The sequence below is a fragment of the Harpegnathos saltator genome, unplaced genomic scaffold (assembly GCF_003227715.2).
Source record: "Harpegnathos saltator strain DR-91 unplaced genomic scaffold, Hsal_v8.6 scaffold255, whole genome shotgun sequence".
NCBI lineage: Eukaryota > Metazoa > Arthropoda > Insecta > Hymenoptera > Formicidae > Harpegnathos > Harpegnathos saltator.
In genome coordinates this window covers 1430449-1448697 of record NW_020230045.1, presented here as the reverse complement: position 1 = coordinate 1448697, position 18249 = coordinate 1430449, and the positions used below count along the sequence as shown (strand labels likewise).

Sequence of the window (18249 nt, the reverse complement as noted above, 5' to 3'; positions counted from 1 at the left end):
AAGCGATAACGATGGGTTATCATGCGATACGTGCGCACGTCGCGCGTAGGATGCGCCGTGAAACGTGCGCAAATGCGACACGGACGCTTCGGATCATAGCTTATATCCGCCGCACGGTCGACAACGGACTCAAAATAATCGCGAAATCCGGGCGAAAGTCATTATACAGCAACCGGCTGAATTTATCAACGACGCGAACCCCGTCACCGTTGTGATGTAATAGTAACAATTATTTGCCATAATACACGCTCGTGCATTAATCGCGCCACAACGAGGCTGTGGCGTTAATGTATGCCGCTGTTACAGAATATTCACGATGCGGTTTAATCTATTTATTGTTGTCGCCCGATACGTCGTTTTTCCGTTTCGCCATTTCGGGACGTCACACGCGTGACGCAAGAAGGAACCGCCGAAAGCTCGAAGAATACAAGACGCCGCCCGGAGCTTCACGCCAAGAATTCTCCGCTGTGGACTTTATCCGGCGACTAACGACGCAGATAACGAATATTACGATTAATTTCAAGATTGTTGAGAGTTGCTCGCATACTTTCGACAATTTTTCGCGGGGCATACCGAGCCAGCCGTCGGCGGCGCGGCTAAGGTGATTTCGACGCTCCGAGCGTTCTCCTTCGAGATCGGCTCGGGCTTCATTCAAGATTCCGTCGCTCGCGGCTTAATTAGTACAGCGTCGTTCGGAGAAAGAATGGAAGCGAGAGGGCGCCTTAATTACTATCCCGAGACACCGTAAGTTTCGTAATAACCGAGCGGTGCCAGACTATAAGTAATGAATCCAGATGTCGGCGTCGTCGTCGACGACGACGACGACGTTCTCGTCGTCGCCGAATGTCAGACGGAAAAATGACGGAGTGGCAGCGTGAAAGTTTCAATTACATTCTGATGTTATCACCTGCCGCTTCTTCGTCCCTCCTCGATTCATTCCGCCGGTTCCAATGTTTAACCCCATCCCGGGCCATTTCTCTCAGCGCGCACCCACGTCCCTTCATTAAACACGAAGCAGGGCACTTAAAAGGGAATATCTCCGGTAGTTTGGAAGTTACGAAGAACAGCAGTGAGAGAATGCGAGAGAAAGAGAGAGAGAGAGAGAGAGAGGGGGAGAGAGAGAGAGAGAGAGAGAGAGAGAGAGAGAGAGAGAGAGAAGGAGGGAGAAAAAAGAAGAAGAGTCTCAGCGAGGAGAGTTTCAGGAGCTAATATTGTGACAGGAGGGTAATCTCTCTCACTGGGTCAGCTGTCCCGAGTCCCCTCGAGAGGAATACTAATTTACATCGGTCTGCCCACAAATGGAGCTGATTGCGCGATTTCCGACGCGATACGCTAATTAATATTTGAGAGGTTGAAAGTCGGGAGCGGGACCTCTTTCTATCCCGAGTCAAGTCCGAAGGGCAGCGCGGTCTCGCCGGACTGCGAGTGTTACCAAAGTATTCGCCCGGATTACACGCGAGTGTTTTATTAACGAGATACTAAATACGACGAATTAACGGCGCGAGGCGATCGGGAAACGATGATTGCCCCCTCAAAGTGCGATTCCGTCAAAGGACGCGGTGGGGGAAGTAGTGACTCGCAACATGCCGAATAGAAAGCGAGTAGTTCGGTAGTTACGAGAAGGAGCGCCCGCCATGACTATTAATATCCAGCTGGATGCCGTAATAACGAAAGTTTGCCACGCATTTTATCGCTCGCGATGAAACACCAGAGCGTTCGGGCGAATTTCCGGAACCTCCTATCTTTTTCCCAATTAGTGAGCTCCGTTTTAATATAGTCTCAACTTAATAATTAATTTACGCCGTCGAGAGGGCTCCTTAATAGTTTCTCCGATGGGTTAATTCATTATTTATGGAAATCTTATCAAATCGAATATTGTATTACACGAACTTTGCGAGTGGGAAGTTGCGGCCGATAAAATTGTACCGAATTAAGGGGTCACGTAGTTGGGGGACGATGCAATTAATCGCGCCGAAGAAGAGACACGTTGTGCTCTGTTACTTTGTGCCGCTGCTGGGAGATAAAAGTAATCACCTCTGTGCGGCCATTTCTATGTATCTCTCGAATTATGCAGTTTCTCATCGAGCTCGCTCTATATGTTTCACCGGGAATTTTGTCGAAACAAAGAGAATCGCGACAGGTCCAAGTGTGCGCGCAAACGGCAAGAAACGTATGGTATAAACGAGAGTGCACTTTTGATAAAAAGCTAAAATACCGCATAGTGGCAGCGGAAGAAGATAAACAACAGTCGTAGAAATAGTCGGCGATCAATTGAGAGTTCCGTTGCGCGAGAGATATTTATAGATACCGCGAACCGCGAGAAAGAGTAATCGCGCGATTAATCTGACTCGCAGAGTGACGCTCTGTGCTCGTCGATAAATTATCGAGGGCGAGCGATCGACGATCGGATCTCGCCGCGCGGTGATTTTTAATATTATCAAAAGCATCCGACTCCTCCCTCTTTCATTCGCGAGTGTTTCCGCGAATCGCAGCTTCTCTCGCGCCGGAGATGCTCATCTATTAACGTGAACGTGTTGCTACGCACGCGCGCATGCGGACGAGAAGCCGCGGCGAACTCGGAGAAAAAAGTCGGGACGGGGGCAAACAAACTATCGGCCGACGGAAAAGTCGAGGACACGGACTTTTCGTTCTCACACGTGTGTACGTGTCTATACGTGTGAGGGCACATCGCGAGCGAACGAGGAAATATGCGCGCGCGAGAGCAGCGCGGCTTTGAATTCGGCTATCACTTGCAGGCGCACGCACCGGCAGTTGATGCAGCTGCATCTGACGCATTTGCGCTTTCGAACAGTTGTAATAATTACAGCCGAAACGCACTGCGATGTAACACCGCGTATTTTAATAAAACGTGACTTATTTTCGTGCCAAACAGCCGAGAGAAACGTGCGATTTCCAGATTTTTTTTTTTTTTTTTGCGGCAAGACACGCCGAGGCGCGCTTGTTACCCTGCGCTCGTTATAAAAACCAGTAATGTGTAATTATCGCGAAAATTTATGCATGTAAATTTCGGCTCGTGTCACAATCGCGTAATCACTCTGCGCCTTTAATTAATACAAGAACGCGTATTTCTTCGTTAAATCTTGCTTTGCATTCAGCGGATTAAGAAAGTCGTAAGAAGTCACAAATTAATCTGATAGCTTTTCCGACGACAGATCGTCAAGCGTTTGAAACGTATTTTATCTTATCACAAATGCTACACCAATCACGACATATTGCTAAATAGAAATTTAATTTTCGACACGATTCTTCGCGACCTTCGTAAAGAGCTTAATCATGTACGTGCGTTTCCCATCGTTGTATCTTCAAACGCGCCTTCAAGCACCCTCGCGCCGGCACTCGCAGATCAATTTTTCTCGATCAAGTTTCTCGTGACAAGTACAAGGCCGTTATTCGCCCGAGGGTTAAAAACCGCGCAAAAATGTCTTGGCGAGACAATGTCCAAAATAAATAAGACCCGACTCGTCCCGCGAGGTCCTTCTCCGCTTTAATTATCGGGATATGTATCCGGGAACATCCCGCGCGGTGATGAACGGCGCGGCAGCTCCATAAAAAGCGCGAGCGCTCGAGAATCGTTCTACCGTGAGCCATAATTCATGGATGGAAAAAAAACAGTATTGGGAAAAAGTGTGGCAGAGAGTGCGAGGGAGTGAGTGAGTGAGTGAGTGAGTGAATAAGTGAGAGGAAAAGAGAGAGAGAGAGAGGGGGAGGGGAGAGTGAGAGAGAGAGAGAGAGAGAGAGGGAGAGAGAGAGAGAGAGAGAGAGAGAGAGAGAGAGAGGGAGAGAGAGAACGGCAGGAGAGCCGGGAAAAGTTGCAGTCTCTACGCCGAAACTGACGACGCGTATTCTCTCTTCGCGGGCTCACGCTATCTTCCACCCCCCGTCGCCGGCGCCATTGTGCTCGAGGGTCGTGCATGCCGCTTTGGCATAACAACGTACATTGTACTTCCGAACAATGCTATCCTTCTGCCAGCCAGTACATCCACCCCTCACTTCCACCACCACCACCACTGCCACCACTGCCTCCTCCTCCTTCTCCTTCGCTGCCGCCGCCGTCGCCGCCGCCGCCGCCGCCGCCGCTCTCGCTCTCGGTCTTATCGCGCCGCGAGCGTTTGTCCCTTTTTTTCGAGCCGGCCTTTTTCGAGAAGATAAACGACACCACGATTGACAGTCAAGGAGGGTGCGAATGGCTCGTGTCATTTCGAACAAGTGTCATAAAATCGAAAAATTGAACAGCTAACCGCGGCTTTATTTTCTCCCGCGGAGAATTACCTTCGCGCTCTCGTCCGATTCTCTCTTCCTCTTTCTCTCTCGGGTCGGTTATCTCTTTTTCCAATAAAACATCCTTGATCACGTCGATTCTCCTCGCGTGTGTAAGCTGAAGATAATTTAGAGCCTTCAGAACGCAAAAGGAGGGCCGGAATTTCTCCCTTTTTCCGATAAAATTACTCACTCGAGTAACTCGAGAGAGAGAGAAAGAGAGAGAGAGAGAGAGAGAGAGAGAGAGCCTGGATAGGGTAAATTGAAAGATACTTTGAAACGTTTTGACGAGAAAATTTCGATAGATTCTCAACATGGCAACATAAGCCGAATAGATAATATCGATCGAGGTGTATTACGTCGAATTAAAAGTCCGATATTACGTTTTAATTCACGCAAAAAGTATACCATTGCGCTATCTATTAAATCATCCAGGCTTTCGTTCCTACATTTATTGGATTTCAAAGTACGTCGGACGGAGATTGAATCTGTCGAAAAATAAAATATTCATTTTTCTATCCCGGTAATTGCAAAATTTAAGCCGCCGACTTTAATTTAATTTCCCCTTGAATTTATATTACTACCAATTTAAAAATATAGAGAATTCCCGGCATCGCACGCGCGCGCGCGCTGCTCGAAACGACCGTCCGGCAATGCGATTTTCACGCGCGAGTCGCTTCGAGTTTTCCGCGTGATCGTGTTTATCGGTTTAACGCGAGTCGCGAGCGAGAGGCGATCAATTCGACGCCCGAGCGTTTATACGATGAAATGATATTCGCTGCAGCCGGGCCGACGTTTCGAGACTTGTTGTGGCAACCGGCAAACACAAACTGAACCCTTCTGCCCTGCTCCGTCCTGCCCTTCCCTCGAGCCTGTCTTGCCTTGGCCCTGCCAGCAAAATTGTGCCGCGTTATTATGCGCACGAACGGAACTTTATGGACGCGAGACGATGCGTGTATGCACTAGGAAAAAAAATTTAGCATCTCTAACAAAACTGTTTAGTTGAGGCAATTTTTAATAGCAACCAAATATCTTGTTTTATATAACAAAATATTTAGTTGTCTCAATTAAATATATTTTTCTGCTTTGTTCTCTGAAATGATTTTGTTCTTAGACTTGATATATGTATAAGAATTAAGCATTTTAGTTATTTTATCCATAAAAATTATATAATAACGAAATATTATTTTACATAAACTAAAATAATGCCCAATGGATACTATTTTGTCTCTCTGTGCACTAAAATTTAGATTTTATACATTAAGAAAAATTTATAGTATTTTTAACAAAATTCATATAGTTAAAGCTTTGTTGGTTGCTATAGCAAAAGTATTACGTTATACGAACAAACCGTAATCAAGCAAGATATTTGTTTACAGGAATTAAACAGTTTTGTTGGGCATATTTTAACCAAATTATTTTGTTGTTACAACAAAATTTTGGTTCACGCAACAATACATTTTTCCTAGTGTGCGCGTCGCACATGCAAAGTTCCGAAAAATCAGTCGCGAAATTAGAAAGGTCCAAATGCACCGGGTCTTCGTTATTCCGGAAATATCATTGCCCAGAAACATCATTCCGAGGTGCATTCGCATATTCGAGACACTTTCAAGCAACGGTGTTTTGTCGCGAAGATTTTCTCTCTTTAATAATAAAATCGACTACGTCGATTGACGAAAATTGGTTACGTAAATGAACGTGATTTGTGAAAGAGTAGGGATTGAGAGAAAGGAACTCGCCGGGAGAAAAGGTCGCGCTTCTTGAAGCATTAGCGATGCTAAACGACGACGAGCGGCAGCTGCTCGCTGAAAAACTCGCTCGACCTGATGACGCCGGATTTCAAAGTCCACTCAGACCACGCAGCCCTTCAACTCCCGCCGAAGTACTGGGTCAAGAATTTCCCTCGGCCCTACGGTGATGGTTGCCACTTTGTTCGCTCTCGTTGAGGGAAGTTTACCCCCTCTCCAAGAGGGGAGTTGAGTCGCGAGTCGAAATTCTTGTTAAATGCGTTAAAAGGCGTCTTGTCTACAACTTGCCGTATAAATAGCCGGTATCGATAAACTTTCGTGTCTGTTTGACAAGTACGACTACTCCATTTTGGTGTGTAATAAATAATATTTACATGTACACACACGTCCCAAGTTATTCGTTTCACCGAATAAAGAAGCATACGCGACGTGTACTCTGAAATCGCCGAAACTCAAAGCTTCTCTGGCATTATGCGACGCGCAATCGCGAAACTATCGAAAAGTCAACACGGATCATTATTTGCATTAGAGTGTCGGTCTCTCCAATAAATAACCGGTGCAATTAGAGGGGAAAATTGGGGGCAAATATTTATTGCGCAAATCGTGCCGGATACCCGCGGTAAGGCTTGTTTTAATCATTCCGATAATTAAATTGCGCACACGTGTGCGCACGCGTATACCCACGCACACATTACACCACACACCCCGCGTTTCAATTTTTTCATTAATTCCAATAATTGTTTATTCCGACGATAAATGAGGAAATGGGAATAAATGACCGGAAAGATTGCCCACATTAGCAATTAAAGTTCAACTAATTTACGTCGCGAGCGAGCGTTTCTTTAATTAGACGATAAATTACCGAAAGCGATCGAATCGCGGTGGTTAAAATCGATTTCGGATCGAGCGATTTTCCGCGATCTCTTGCAAGACACACGCGCGACGCAATGACGTTCATTTATCGTGCAACGATTCGCCGTTGATGCACCGAATAGTGCGCCGATATGGCATCGCATATTATTTACGTGTGCAAAACGCAGTTCCTCGTACAAATTAACGCACGCGCACGCTTGATTATGTACGCTCGAGCTCACTTTGTCGCGCTGCATTCGACGACCTGATTAAAGGTAAAACAGAGAGCTCACCTTCTCTCCGCCTCCTCCTCACTCTGTGTGTTTCTCTCTCTCTCTCTCTCTCTCTACCCAGCGTTACTCGTGTTACGGCTATCATTAGATTACCAGTTGGATAACAGTCCAACAAACCAACTGCCGTTTGATCATCGATAAAGCTGTTTCGATTCCGTATCAACATGCGGGGAGGAGGAGAGTGTTTTTCTCGGCTTCCCTCGCACTGGAGCTCGCGCAAACACGTTAATTAGCGCAAATCTAACGCGAGCCGAGCGTCTGAAAATATTCTAATAAGCAAAGTTCGCTCGCTGGACTTTATCAATTTTTACCGAGGGACGAAAGTGTCAAATGCACTGCTGTGTGTATGTGTGAGAGACAGAGAGAGCAAATAGAGGGAAAAGTTAGTCGAATTTGGCGAGATAAATTCAAGCAATCCCGAGATTCTTGTTCTATATCTCGGGTAACGCAAATAGAATACTATCGCGTCCGAATATGTTTGCTACGTTAAAGACAATTCGAATCGGAGAAGTGCACGAACCTTCGACACGGTTTTAATACGGTTCATTTTACACGCGTATTATGCGAGTCGCCGGGTGTTACGAGCTTTTAAGTTGGCAGTAGTTAGCTGCCGGATATCGCGCTGGCTCGTCCGATTTAATAAAATGTGCATAACGGTAAATGAAATGGAGGGAAGCGCCGAGGATTTGCCGGCCCGAGCACCGTGTAATGCGATATTCGCATTAGGAATGGTGAATATATTAACGAGAGAGAGAGAGAGAGAGAGAGAGAGAGAGAGAGAGAGAGAGAGAGAGAGAGAGAGAGAGAGAGAGAGAGAGAGAGAGAGGGAGGGAGGGAGGGAGGGAGGGAGGGAGGGGGAAAGAGAGAGAGAGAGAGAGAGAGAGAGAGAGAGAGAGAGAGAGAGAGAGCAACCGGAAGTGCATTCCGCTGGCGGATGCGAGCTGAGGAGATCACGTGCGGATCGACAGTCGTGCGATTTTGTTGAACTTATAATACGCGAGAGGGAGAGAAAGAGAAAGTGAAAAAGAATAGGTCGCGTATCCTCGCGACAGCGCAGAATAAAATTAGGTTAAGGCAAAATTAAGTTAAGGCTCTTCAGCAAAATTATACGAAACGATTGATTATTCATTCGCAATCGTTTCATCGATCTTCGATGTGTAATGATATTAACGCAAGAATAGACTTCCGATTGGAAATTCCGATCAATCCGGCAGTTTCTGCAAGATATAAAATTTCCAAACGAAAACACAGCGTATTCTGCGTATCCACAGATTTACTACTGAGCTTACGGACTTGTTTCTCGTAAACATAAATAATTATTACAGTATTAAGCTTGACTGTCGCGCGATGCGATATTTTACTGGCTCTTCAAGTATTCGCGCAAGACGCAAGATGACGTGAAGAAGACGTTGTTTGCGAGCAAAGAGACCCCGCCAAGTAGATAAACTCAAGCAATTAAGAAGAAACAAATAATTATTCCAGATAAATCACCGTCGCTATTTTCGTCAGTTATTTCTCTCGCGACGCGAGACGCGAGGGGATGAATAATTCATACGAACATCAATTATATCGAAGACTCGGCAGAATCGCGACAGACAAGGCGATCGACGCGAATAGATTCTCCCTGACTATCGGTCGTTTTGTTTCGGCGCGAGAAAGCAGCCTGTTTCATATTTTACGGCGCAATCGGGGGAACACTTTTTCCATAATATAATCTTTCTCGATATTCTCAACGGAACGCGGGACAACGTGAGTGGCTTTATTTATGATCCGACGCTTACACCAGTCTCCATATTGCCTCCGCAGTCTGAAATATCACCGCTGCGTTGAATATATTCCGCAGTAACTGCTCGCTGGCCATGGCAACGATGCAACAAGCGTCCTCCTCTCGGTTCCGTTTGTAAATAAGTGGGACGCAAATATTAAGCGACGCCCGTGCGTCGCATTTTACTTGCATATTTATTAATGCAATCCTGCTTGGTATTTTAATACTGAAAAATAGGGTCTGCACGCAGCTTCGGCGCCGGACGCTTTTCGCCGCCGCCACGCTACGAACAAAATACGGCGTATATTTCATGGAGCTTACGCCAAATAAGGAGAACGACCTACGGTGAGTTTGGAGAACAAACGTATTTTACGCGAAATCTCACATCTCGACTTAATTACTGGGTCATTTAGCGCAACTGATTAATGAGTTTTGACCAACTAAGTTTAATGACGCGGACAGGGAGACCTCGCTCTTCACTTGTCTTTCCTCCTTCTTTTTTCGGGTGAAGCTTCAGGTCGAGCTTCAATCTTATTTATCGTGAAGACAGTTAATGCGAAAGATCGCCTCTCTGAGAAAATATTATATTCAAATTTTGACAGACGATTTTAGATCGGGATCTTGTGTGGAGAAATTTTCCAGCTTTTGAATTTTTAAGAGAAAAGTTCGAGAAATATTTCTGAAACTTATGAAGCTGCAAATTGTATTACAGGATTGATCAAAATATAAAAGTTGTTCATACGAATATTTTGACATTCTCTGCGTAGAAAACACAGCGGTATGTTTAGAAAATCAGGTTGCGTGTAAATTTAGGTGGGACATTTGCACTTTCAATCGGTTTAAAGACGCGATTACGATATCGGATTTGAGAAATTCTTCAGATATTCTTCAAGAATCTATTTCTGTCCAAGTTATACCGGTTGAGAGAACCTCGCCAGTTTTACGATGCGACGACGAGTGACATTTATAGTTAACCGCTGCACTTGAAACTGAATTAAGTCAAGAGGCAGACACTTTCTGCTGCAGACTTTCATCAGAGAGAACGTCATATAGATCTCGTTATTTGTTAGTCAGATAGACATAAAAATAAAATGGATAATATCTGTCAACCGACAAATCAGTCGATTGTAATTTTGCCATTTTTATGAAAATAACGGTCAAAACGAACTCTTATCTTACATAAAATCTGAAGAGAAACATTTCCGAAATATTTCTTCTTTCATTGTAAAGGAAAAATAATTTCGTAGGATTACAAATATTATTTACAATTATAGATGGTTCTTTATTTGTGACTTTTTTTTATAACTTCGTTGCTTTATTCAGAAGTATGTATTGTCAGAGGAAAAGTCTTCTGAAAAATATCTCTGAGGAAAGAATTGATTTTCAGAGAATTTGCCGACTCTCTAAAAAATTCGCCGCGACATCATCTTGTCAAGAAAGCATTCTCGCAACGAAGAAGAAGATTGCTGAAAAACTTCCTCGCGAGAGAAAATGCAGACGAAGAGGAACGCACTTGATTTGATTCGACGTGACAAGTGACGAGAGGGCTCACGGGGACGAGTTATTTCTCCGATGTAATATTTATATGCTAATGTAACACGCGCATGATTGTCGGGTTCTCGTATTGAACTTGTACGCGAAAGTTGTTAAGAAAATACGAAAAGTGCGATTTCACTTCGCACGTGCGTCCCTCGCGATCTCTTCCGACCGGCGCGGCGGTGAGGTCTAATTCTTACCGTCACTCTCGGTCGTCGGCCGAGATCTTCCAGATTTTCCGGACAGATTTTTCAGGAGAGAGACCCGCGGCTTCCTCCCTGGGAATCGTACATCTGCTCGCGAGTATCCGCGAAGTGGCGAAATTTCACGGTAAAATACGATCGGCGCGCGATGGTTTGTCGCGCGAGTCAGCGACAGCGGACTCCACGTTAGACGAGGACATCGACGTTGTGTGTCTCGCTGCACTTGCTGCTGCTGCGGCGATACATACGTGGCCAAAGAAGAGCGATATGACCTTCACTTCAGAGCCGGACCGAAATCTCCTGAGTGGTCCAAGCGTGCCTTTGGACTCGCCCGGCTTGTGCGCTTGACAGCCCGCGGCGGCTAACCAACTGCCTTGGCAGAGCTCAAGGTAGGTAGGTAGCTAGGTGGTAGAGGTAGATAGGTAGAGCTAGGTACGAAGGAAGGAAGGAAGAAAGAAAGGAAGGAAGGAAGGAAGGAAGGAAGGAAGGAAGGCAGGCAAGCAGGCAAGCAGGCAGGCAGGCAGGCAGGCTTGGTAGTCGGCCCGGGGATTTCCGGCTCTATGCAAGCGCCAATGTGTACACATTCTGTCGGCAAAGCCCTTTCGCGCACTCACCCGTCGCCCTTTCCTCGCACGAGTCCCTTCGAGTTTATTCGCGCTTGCCAAGAATTCGTCTGCACCTCTGCGCGTAGGTTCTTTTGATTTCGATTGACAGTTTAATCGTAAACGGAAACACGTTTCATTCGCGTGTGTATTATACATATTGTTTATTTGAGACGTTCTATAATATTTTCAGAGTCTCTCTTTAGTTCTTGCGATATCGGAAAGAATTAAGATGATATTTAAATAAGACAATATATAAATTGGGATTTTTAGATTGAGTTAGATGTTGAGAGATCACACTTGATCAAATAATATTTCAATGTATCTTCTGTAACTCTTTGCTCTATAGGCTGTTGAGGATCGATCGGCTGTACTTTTGGCACCGAACTTTCTCTCTTTCTCCCTGTCCGTTTATATCTCTCTTCCCTTTTTTCTAAATTTATTACCGAGCGATCCGTGCAATCTGGAAGATTTTCCCGATGAGCGAATTCTTATAAAGGATCGTGGTCCTTTAACCCGGCAGAGATTCGCATGGAGAGCTCATTTATTAATGGAAACGTAATTCCCGTAATGTACGCCGTCGAATAAAAATCCGGGAGGCATCCTATAAAAATTTAAATTCTTTTATTTCACATGGTATCACTTAATTTCACGAGGTGGAAAGAGAGGAGAGAGAGAGAGAGAGAGAGAGAGAGAGAGAGAGAGAGAGAGAGAGAGAGAGAGAGAGAGAGAGAGAGAGAGAGAGAGAGCATAATTACAACGAAAATACGTTTATTACAATCGCGTTGAAAACGCGCGATTCCACTTCGTGTGTATTATCGATTATTTAAAAAACACGATTCAATGAAACCGCGAGAATCGATCGATGCCAAAGAACGAGGGAATCCACAAGGGGACTCCTCTTCTTGATATTCCTCTTGCTCGAGCAGCGTTTCATTGTCACACCGGTTGTATATCGGCTGTTGTTGCATCATCGTCGCGGGGTGCTTTCGAGTCCCGATTGTGTCGTCAATAAGTTGCCGGGACTTCGTCAAGTCGTATACAAGTTCCGCGAGGCGTTATCCGCTGGATTCCGCGCTTCCACTTGGAATTTAAAACTTTCGCGGGACGCGCATCCCCCGCAGGATTCGCGCGGTGGCCGCGGATGCGGGGATGCGTTACATGCCCCGCCGCTGCAATCTGTTTCATCATGTCGGGACGAAACACGCTCCCGCTGTAAAAAGTGCGCCGTCCGTTGTGGCGGGCTATTTTTTTTCTAGGCCACGCCAGATCGCTTCCTTTCTGCCGATTTTTTCTTTGTTTTTCCACAGATTCGTATAAAACCGTACTGCCTGTTTTCTCTTTTGCGCTTTTATTGACTATTAGGAAACATGCGAACGCGTATACACGCCATGTATTTGCCCGTTAACCGAGTTTTCGAAGGACACCGTTGACTTTCCGCGACGAGCGAGCGCGATATGGCCCACGAATCGATGCGCGATATACACCGCTGCGGTAGACATCCAACAAAAAAAAGATCAGAATTCAACACGCGATAACAACGTGGAGAGAGTTGCGCTCTCGCGCGCTGGGATACATCACGCGGCCGCGCTTCTAATCGACTGGCGATCGTGCCGATTGCCGCTCGACGGCAATTTCTAATTGCGCCAATTCTGCCGTCGGACGTGACCGCGATCCAACTTTTACGAGCTCGTTAAAGCAATGATATCTTCCATCCGAGTAACTTATCGAGCGAGTAATCCTTTGCGATTCGTTCATGAGTCGCGATTTAACGCAGCGTAAACGCGTGCAAGCTTATTATTAAATACGCAACGAAGCGCACACGCAGATCGACCTCGTAAGCGCGTTACGCTTGCCGTTTCGCTGAAATGACGTAGCGAAATGTGAAGCGCAACGCGACGAAAATAAAAAATTAAGTACCTAATTATCGGCTAATTCTTCGTTCCCCGCATTGTGTGTGTTTGCCCCCCAACGCGGACGTTAATAAAATCCCGACGGCTCGCGCACCGCGACTTTCGGAAAGCCGCATTCAGCCGTGCGCGTGCGCGCGCACACACACACACACACACACACGTTTTGTGTTCTCCTTTTATCTGTTTCCTTTCCGCTCTCCTGGTCGCAATTATCGTCGGCGATATCTCACGCGGCGAACAACGAAAGAATCATCCGTAAACCATCCGGCTCCTAATTAGCTCCCTCACTGAATGGCGTGACGTAACAACGACAAAAGCGTAGCGTAATACGCCGCCGCGGCGATATGTTCGCCGCGCCGCGATGCGAAATAACAGGCGCGCTCGTTAAAGAGCCCTCGGGTCCTTCGAGAGCGCAGGGACTTCGGCGCGAAGGGAAGAAGGCATTAAAACAGGCCGGGAGCTCGCCACTCAGTTATGCGACTTTGCTCGCTCGGCTCGCTCGGGGACGATGACGAGTCACGGAGGCGCAGCCTCTACGCAGCGTAGGCACCGCCGACGCGATCCGTCGTGCTCTTCCGCGCGTTCCGGGTCGTTCGTGTCGGCCGAGTGGCCGTGAATGGAGTCGTAACGTAATCCGCGACCCTTATTTCGCACTTCAGTGGCCGACAAGATGAATGTTATCGACTATCATGTCCGCGCTCTCTCTCCCTCCCTCCCTCCCTCTCCCTCTCCCTCTCTCTCTCTCTCTCTCTCTCTCTCCGCTCCATGTACGCTTTATCGACGCGAACGATCGGTCCGGGACGACAACGACCCTCCCCGGAACAACACCGAGCGGCTTCTTCGTGTTGTCATCGCACTGGAGATACCGAGCGCGACGCGCTTTAACCCTCCGGCCGTTGCCACTTTTGCCGTTACGCGGCCCGCTCATGTTTGCGCGGCGACGTTATCGCGGAAAACCCGGTCGAGACTCTCCGCGGCCGATCTATCGTCGGATTAATCGTCGACTCGCGAATTTGTTCAATCAGACGTTGCTTTTTACGGCAAGACTTGTTCAATCGAACGATTCATTTGTTATGGTCGTTATTGTTATTATTATACCTTCCTAGGCGCATTCATATTATTACCGAGCACTAGAGCGGGTATTGATGTTACGTCGATGAGTGAATTGTCCCGCTGACCGATCAGTCGGATACGAGGTTTGATCAAGAAGAAGAATGAGAATTTTGAAATTGCGCGCGCTGTATCTTGTCTATTCAGCTGATTCTTTTTTTGTGTGTTGGTAGCACTACCAGTGACGTACAGGTTGCGTGAAAAGCTCGCGGAGCGGCATCTATAAGTAAACGGTAGAATTATAAATTGTAGTCGGTTATATAGAATCATTCTTCACATGAACCTAGGTTTCATTTCCATCTGTCAATTCTTTCTGTGTTTACAAGCCAATTGAAGTTGACGTGTCAGTATATTTGTTTGCAATGGAAAATTTGAAACAGCGTGCAGTGATTGAGTTCTTTGTTAAAAAAGGTTTAAAGGCAATGGAAATTCATTCCGAGGTGGTAAATGTGTTAGGGGAATCTGCTCCTTCAAAAACAATGGTTTGTAAATGGGGACTTGAGTTTCAACGTGATCGTACAAGCATTGAAGATGATCCGCGCAATGGACGTCCAAAAAGCGGATCAACACCAGAAATCATTGAGCAAATATATGTTATTGTTTCTGAAGATTCAAGTGTGACTACGCGTGAAATTGCTCATACCATAGGCATTTCAGACGAACGGGTACGGCATATTTTGCATAAAGAATTACAAATGAAAAAGATGTTTGGGAAAAGTGGTGCCGCATACGTTAACAATTCAACAAAAACTCGCTCGAAAGCAAATTTCTCAGCGTCATTTGGATAGTTTTAAGAAGAATAAAACCGATTTTGTGCGTCGTTTTATAACTATGGATGAGGCTTGGATCTATCACCATGATCCTAAATTGAAATAGGAACGTTTACAGTGGACTGAAGCTGGATGTTTAACTACAAAGCAAACAAAGCATGAAAGATCGGCAAAAAAGGTTTTGGCATCAGTTTTTTGTGATGCTAAAGGGATTTTGTTAATTGATTGTCTGGAAAAAGGTAAAACAATTAACTTTGAATATTGTTGTAACTTTTTGGATCAATTGGACGCAAAAATTCGTGAGAAAAGACCTGGTTTGCAGCACAAACAAATCATTTTTCACCAAGACAACGCACCTGCTCACACAAGTGTTTTGTCAATGTCTAAATTCAATGAATTGAAGTACAAATTGCTTGATCATCCACCGTATTCGCCAGATTTGGCATCCAGCGACTTCTGTCTGTTCCGAAACCTGAAACAATTTCTCCGTGGAAAGCATTTCTTGTCGAATGAAAAAGCTATAGCAGCTGTAGAGACATATTTCGCAGACCTTTCAGAAACTTCCGCGATGGAATAAAATTATTGGAGAGCCATTGGGCCAAGTGTATTGAAGTTAATGGAGACTATATTGAAGAATAAAATAATTTTTAGAATTAGGTGTTCTTTATTTCAGTTTCGCTCTGCGAACTTTTCACGCAATCTATACGTGTCAGTTTTCAGGCAGCTACGACGCTTAGTTTGTGTTTGGCGAGCGAATGAGCAAGACGTACTTCAGTGTGTCAGGCGATTTTTTCTGTGGCGAAATGTCGGATCAGAGAGTTTGTCTGAAATTTTGTGTTAAAAACGGAATTAAGTGCAGCGAAGCGTTCAAAATGTTAAAGAAGAAGCCTTTGGCGACGATACCATGTCACAATCACGAGTTTATGAATGGTACAAACGCTGTCACGAAGACCGAGAAGACATCGAAGATGACGCGAGGTCTGGACGTCCTAGCACGTCCACTAGTGATAAAAACGTGAAAAAAGTTAAAGAGATTGTGCCTGCTAATAGAAGAATCACCATTAGAGAGGTTGCTGAAGAAATAGGAATTTCATACGACTCATGCGAAGCGATTTTTACTAATGTTTTGAACATGAAGCGAGTGACGGCAAAATTTATTCCGAAACTGCTGAATTTTCAACGAAAACAGCATCGCGTAACCATCGCAAAACCAACTTATTCTCCAGACATGGTCCCCTGTGACTTTTTTCTATTTCCCAAACTCAAAAGGACAACATTTTTCAACAATAGATGGGATAAAGGTGAAATCGTAGATCCAGCTCAAGACAATACCTAAAGAGGCGTTCCACCAGTGTTTCTCAAACTGGAAACTACGTTGACATAAGTGTATAATATCACAGGGGAACTACTTTGAAGGAGACAAGATAAACATTGAAAATTAAATAAATACTTTCCGAGAAAATTAAAAATTCTCGTTACTTTTTGATCAAACCTCATATCTCGTTGACTCATCTCCTGTCGCTCGATTCACGTCTCGCTCCGGTAAATCCGACGCGGCGAATCGCGATAATCCCGACTAGAAATTTTGATCAGGTTCATCTAACATCGATAAGGACCTAATAGGAAATGAATGAAAGGTAATCCTAAGTAAGTCAGTCCTTATAATGTCCTAACGACAAATGAGTAAGGAAGACCTTTATAAGATTATAGTGATTGGCTCCACATTAGGACCTTAGTATACCAACCTAGTGTATGATATAAGATGGTTCAGTTGATCAGATCCTTGTCGGGATCTTATTCATTGTACCTAATATGATTTGCATTATCAAGTTTTAACAAAACCCATTTGTAATTAATTTTATATGTATATAATATGAATATGTGTGTGTGTGTGTGTGTGTGTGCGCACGTGTGTATGTGTAAAACTCTAATAGTACTGGATGCAGTATAAAAAAATATTTTGCCACATATAATTAGAGACAGTTCAATTTTTATCATATGACGCGCAACGACGAGTTGCCTGTAGCGGCGTGCGCACTGCGGCTCTCATTTGTCTTGCATTTGTCCATAAATGGGCCTACAAGATAAAAGAGAAGCTCGAGAAGCAGTTCAGTCGCCTACTCTGTGCATGCATGTTGCGTATCTCAGTGCGTGTTTCGCGATAATTTATTGGTCGTGACGAAACATTTTACAAGTATGCTCAAGCGATCTAAAATTATTATTTCATGCAAATATCTTTTTATTTGGAAATGACATGAAAGAATTTTCAGCGTGTCATTTCTTATTTCCAATGTCATCATCCAACACAGCCGTGGCGAGTAATCAGGAGCCATAATTTGAAAAAATAAGCGTAATAAGGATTCCATAGGGTAACTCAATAAGGACCTGACTATGAATCTTACTAAGGTCCTGATATCCACGCTGCGTTACATGACTTACTAGAACCCGATAGAATATTACCTTATTGGAGGACCTGATGTCCAAACGAGGTTAACCTAATCAGGACCATGGGATAAATTTCTAGTCGGGATGCGACACGGAGCGCGCGAGCTTGCGAATCCACGTTGCGCGTCGACTCTCCAGCGTCTCGCTTGCCGGCGGAACTCTTAACGGCGAACTTACGCTCGCGAGGATGTCCAGACGGCCGAACAATGCGGTGGTATCTGAATGAGAAACGGCGCGGCGCTCGCGAGGTTCGCGATCGGCCAGCCGTTAATGCACATCGTGTGCGGGTCTCTGAAGCGCGTATCGAGATATCGATCTCGGCACGGGGCTTCCGGTACGGCCCGTCCGAGCTGAAATTTCGGCGGCGGAAGGGGCTGGAAACAGGTCAGCCGGAAGTTGTCGGTGTACACGCCGCGTTTCCACGCAGGTTATTACTGGTCCTACTGCACCGCGCTGCGTCCCGCCGCACCGGTAACGTTATCCTGTCCGCAAGCCCTTATTTCACAGACCGCTACTTTGCAAGATGAGCGTCGCGGACCAGCCAACCCTCACTTCGTTTCGCGCGAGATTTGCTTCGCTCGTGACGTGAGTGTATGCGCGTACGTCGCGACAAACATGTTTCGTGTGTCGGTGTCTTATTTCCCGAAAGTAAAACAGTATTACGAGAGCGAAACTCGGGAGTGGGGGAGGGGCTCAACGGAAGGACGAGAGGGGTGGGGGTGGGAAGAGAGTGA

General features: G+C 45.5%; 2 protein-coding genes across 5 annotated transcripts in view; one reads left to right on the top strand and one right to left on the bottom strand.

Moving 5' to 3' along the window:
* Gfrl (Glial cell line-derived neurotrophic family receptor-like) overlaps positions 1-18249 on the bottom strand; it is a 366205-nt gene that overhangs the window by 191413 nt on the left and 156543 nt on the right. The gene's annotated exons all lie outside the window — the stretch shown is intronic.
* LOC112588632 (putative uncharacterized protein FLJ37770) lies at positions 15745-16480 on the top strand. Its single transcript, XM_025299235.1, has one exon. The coding sequence runs from the start codon at positions 15975-15977 to the stop codon at positions 16404-16406; it is 432 nt and encodes a 143-aa protein (XP_025155020.1). The 5' UTR covers positions 15745-15974; the 3' UTR covers positions 16407-16480.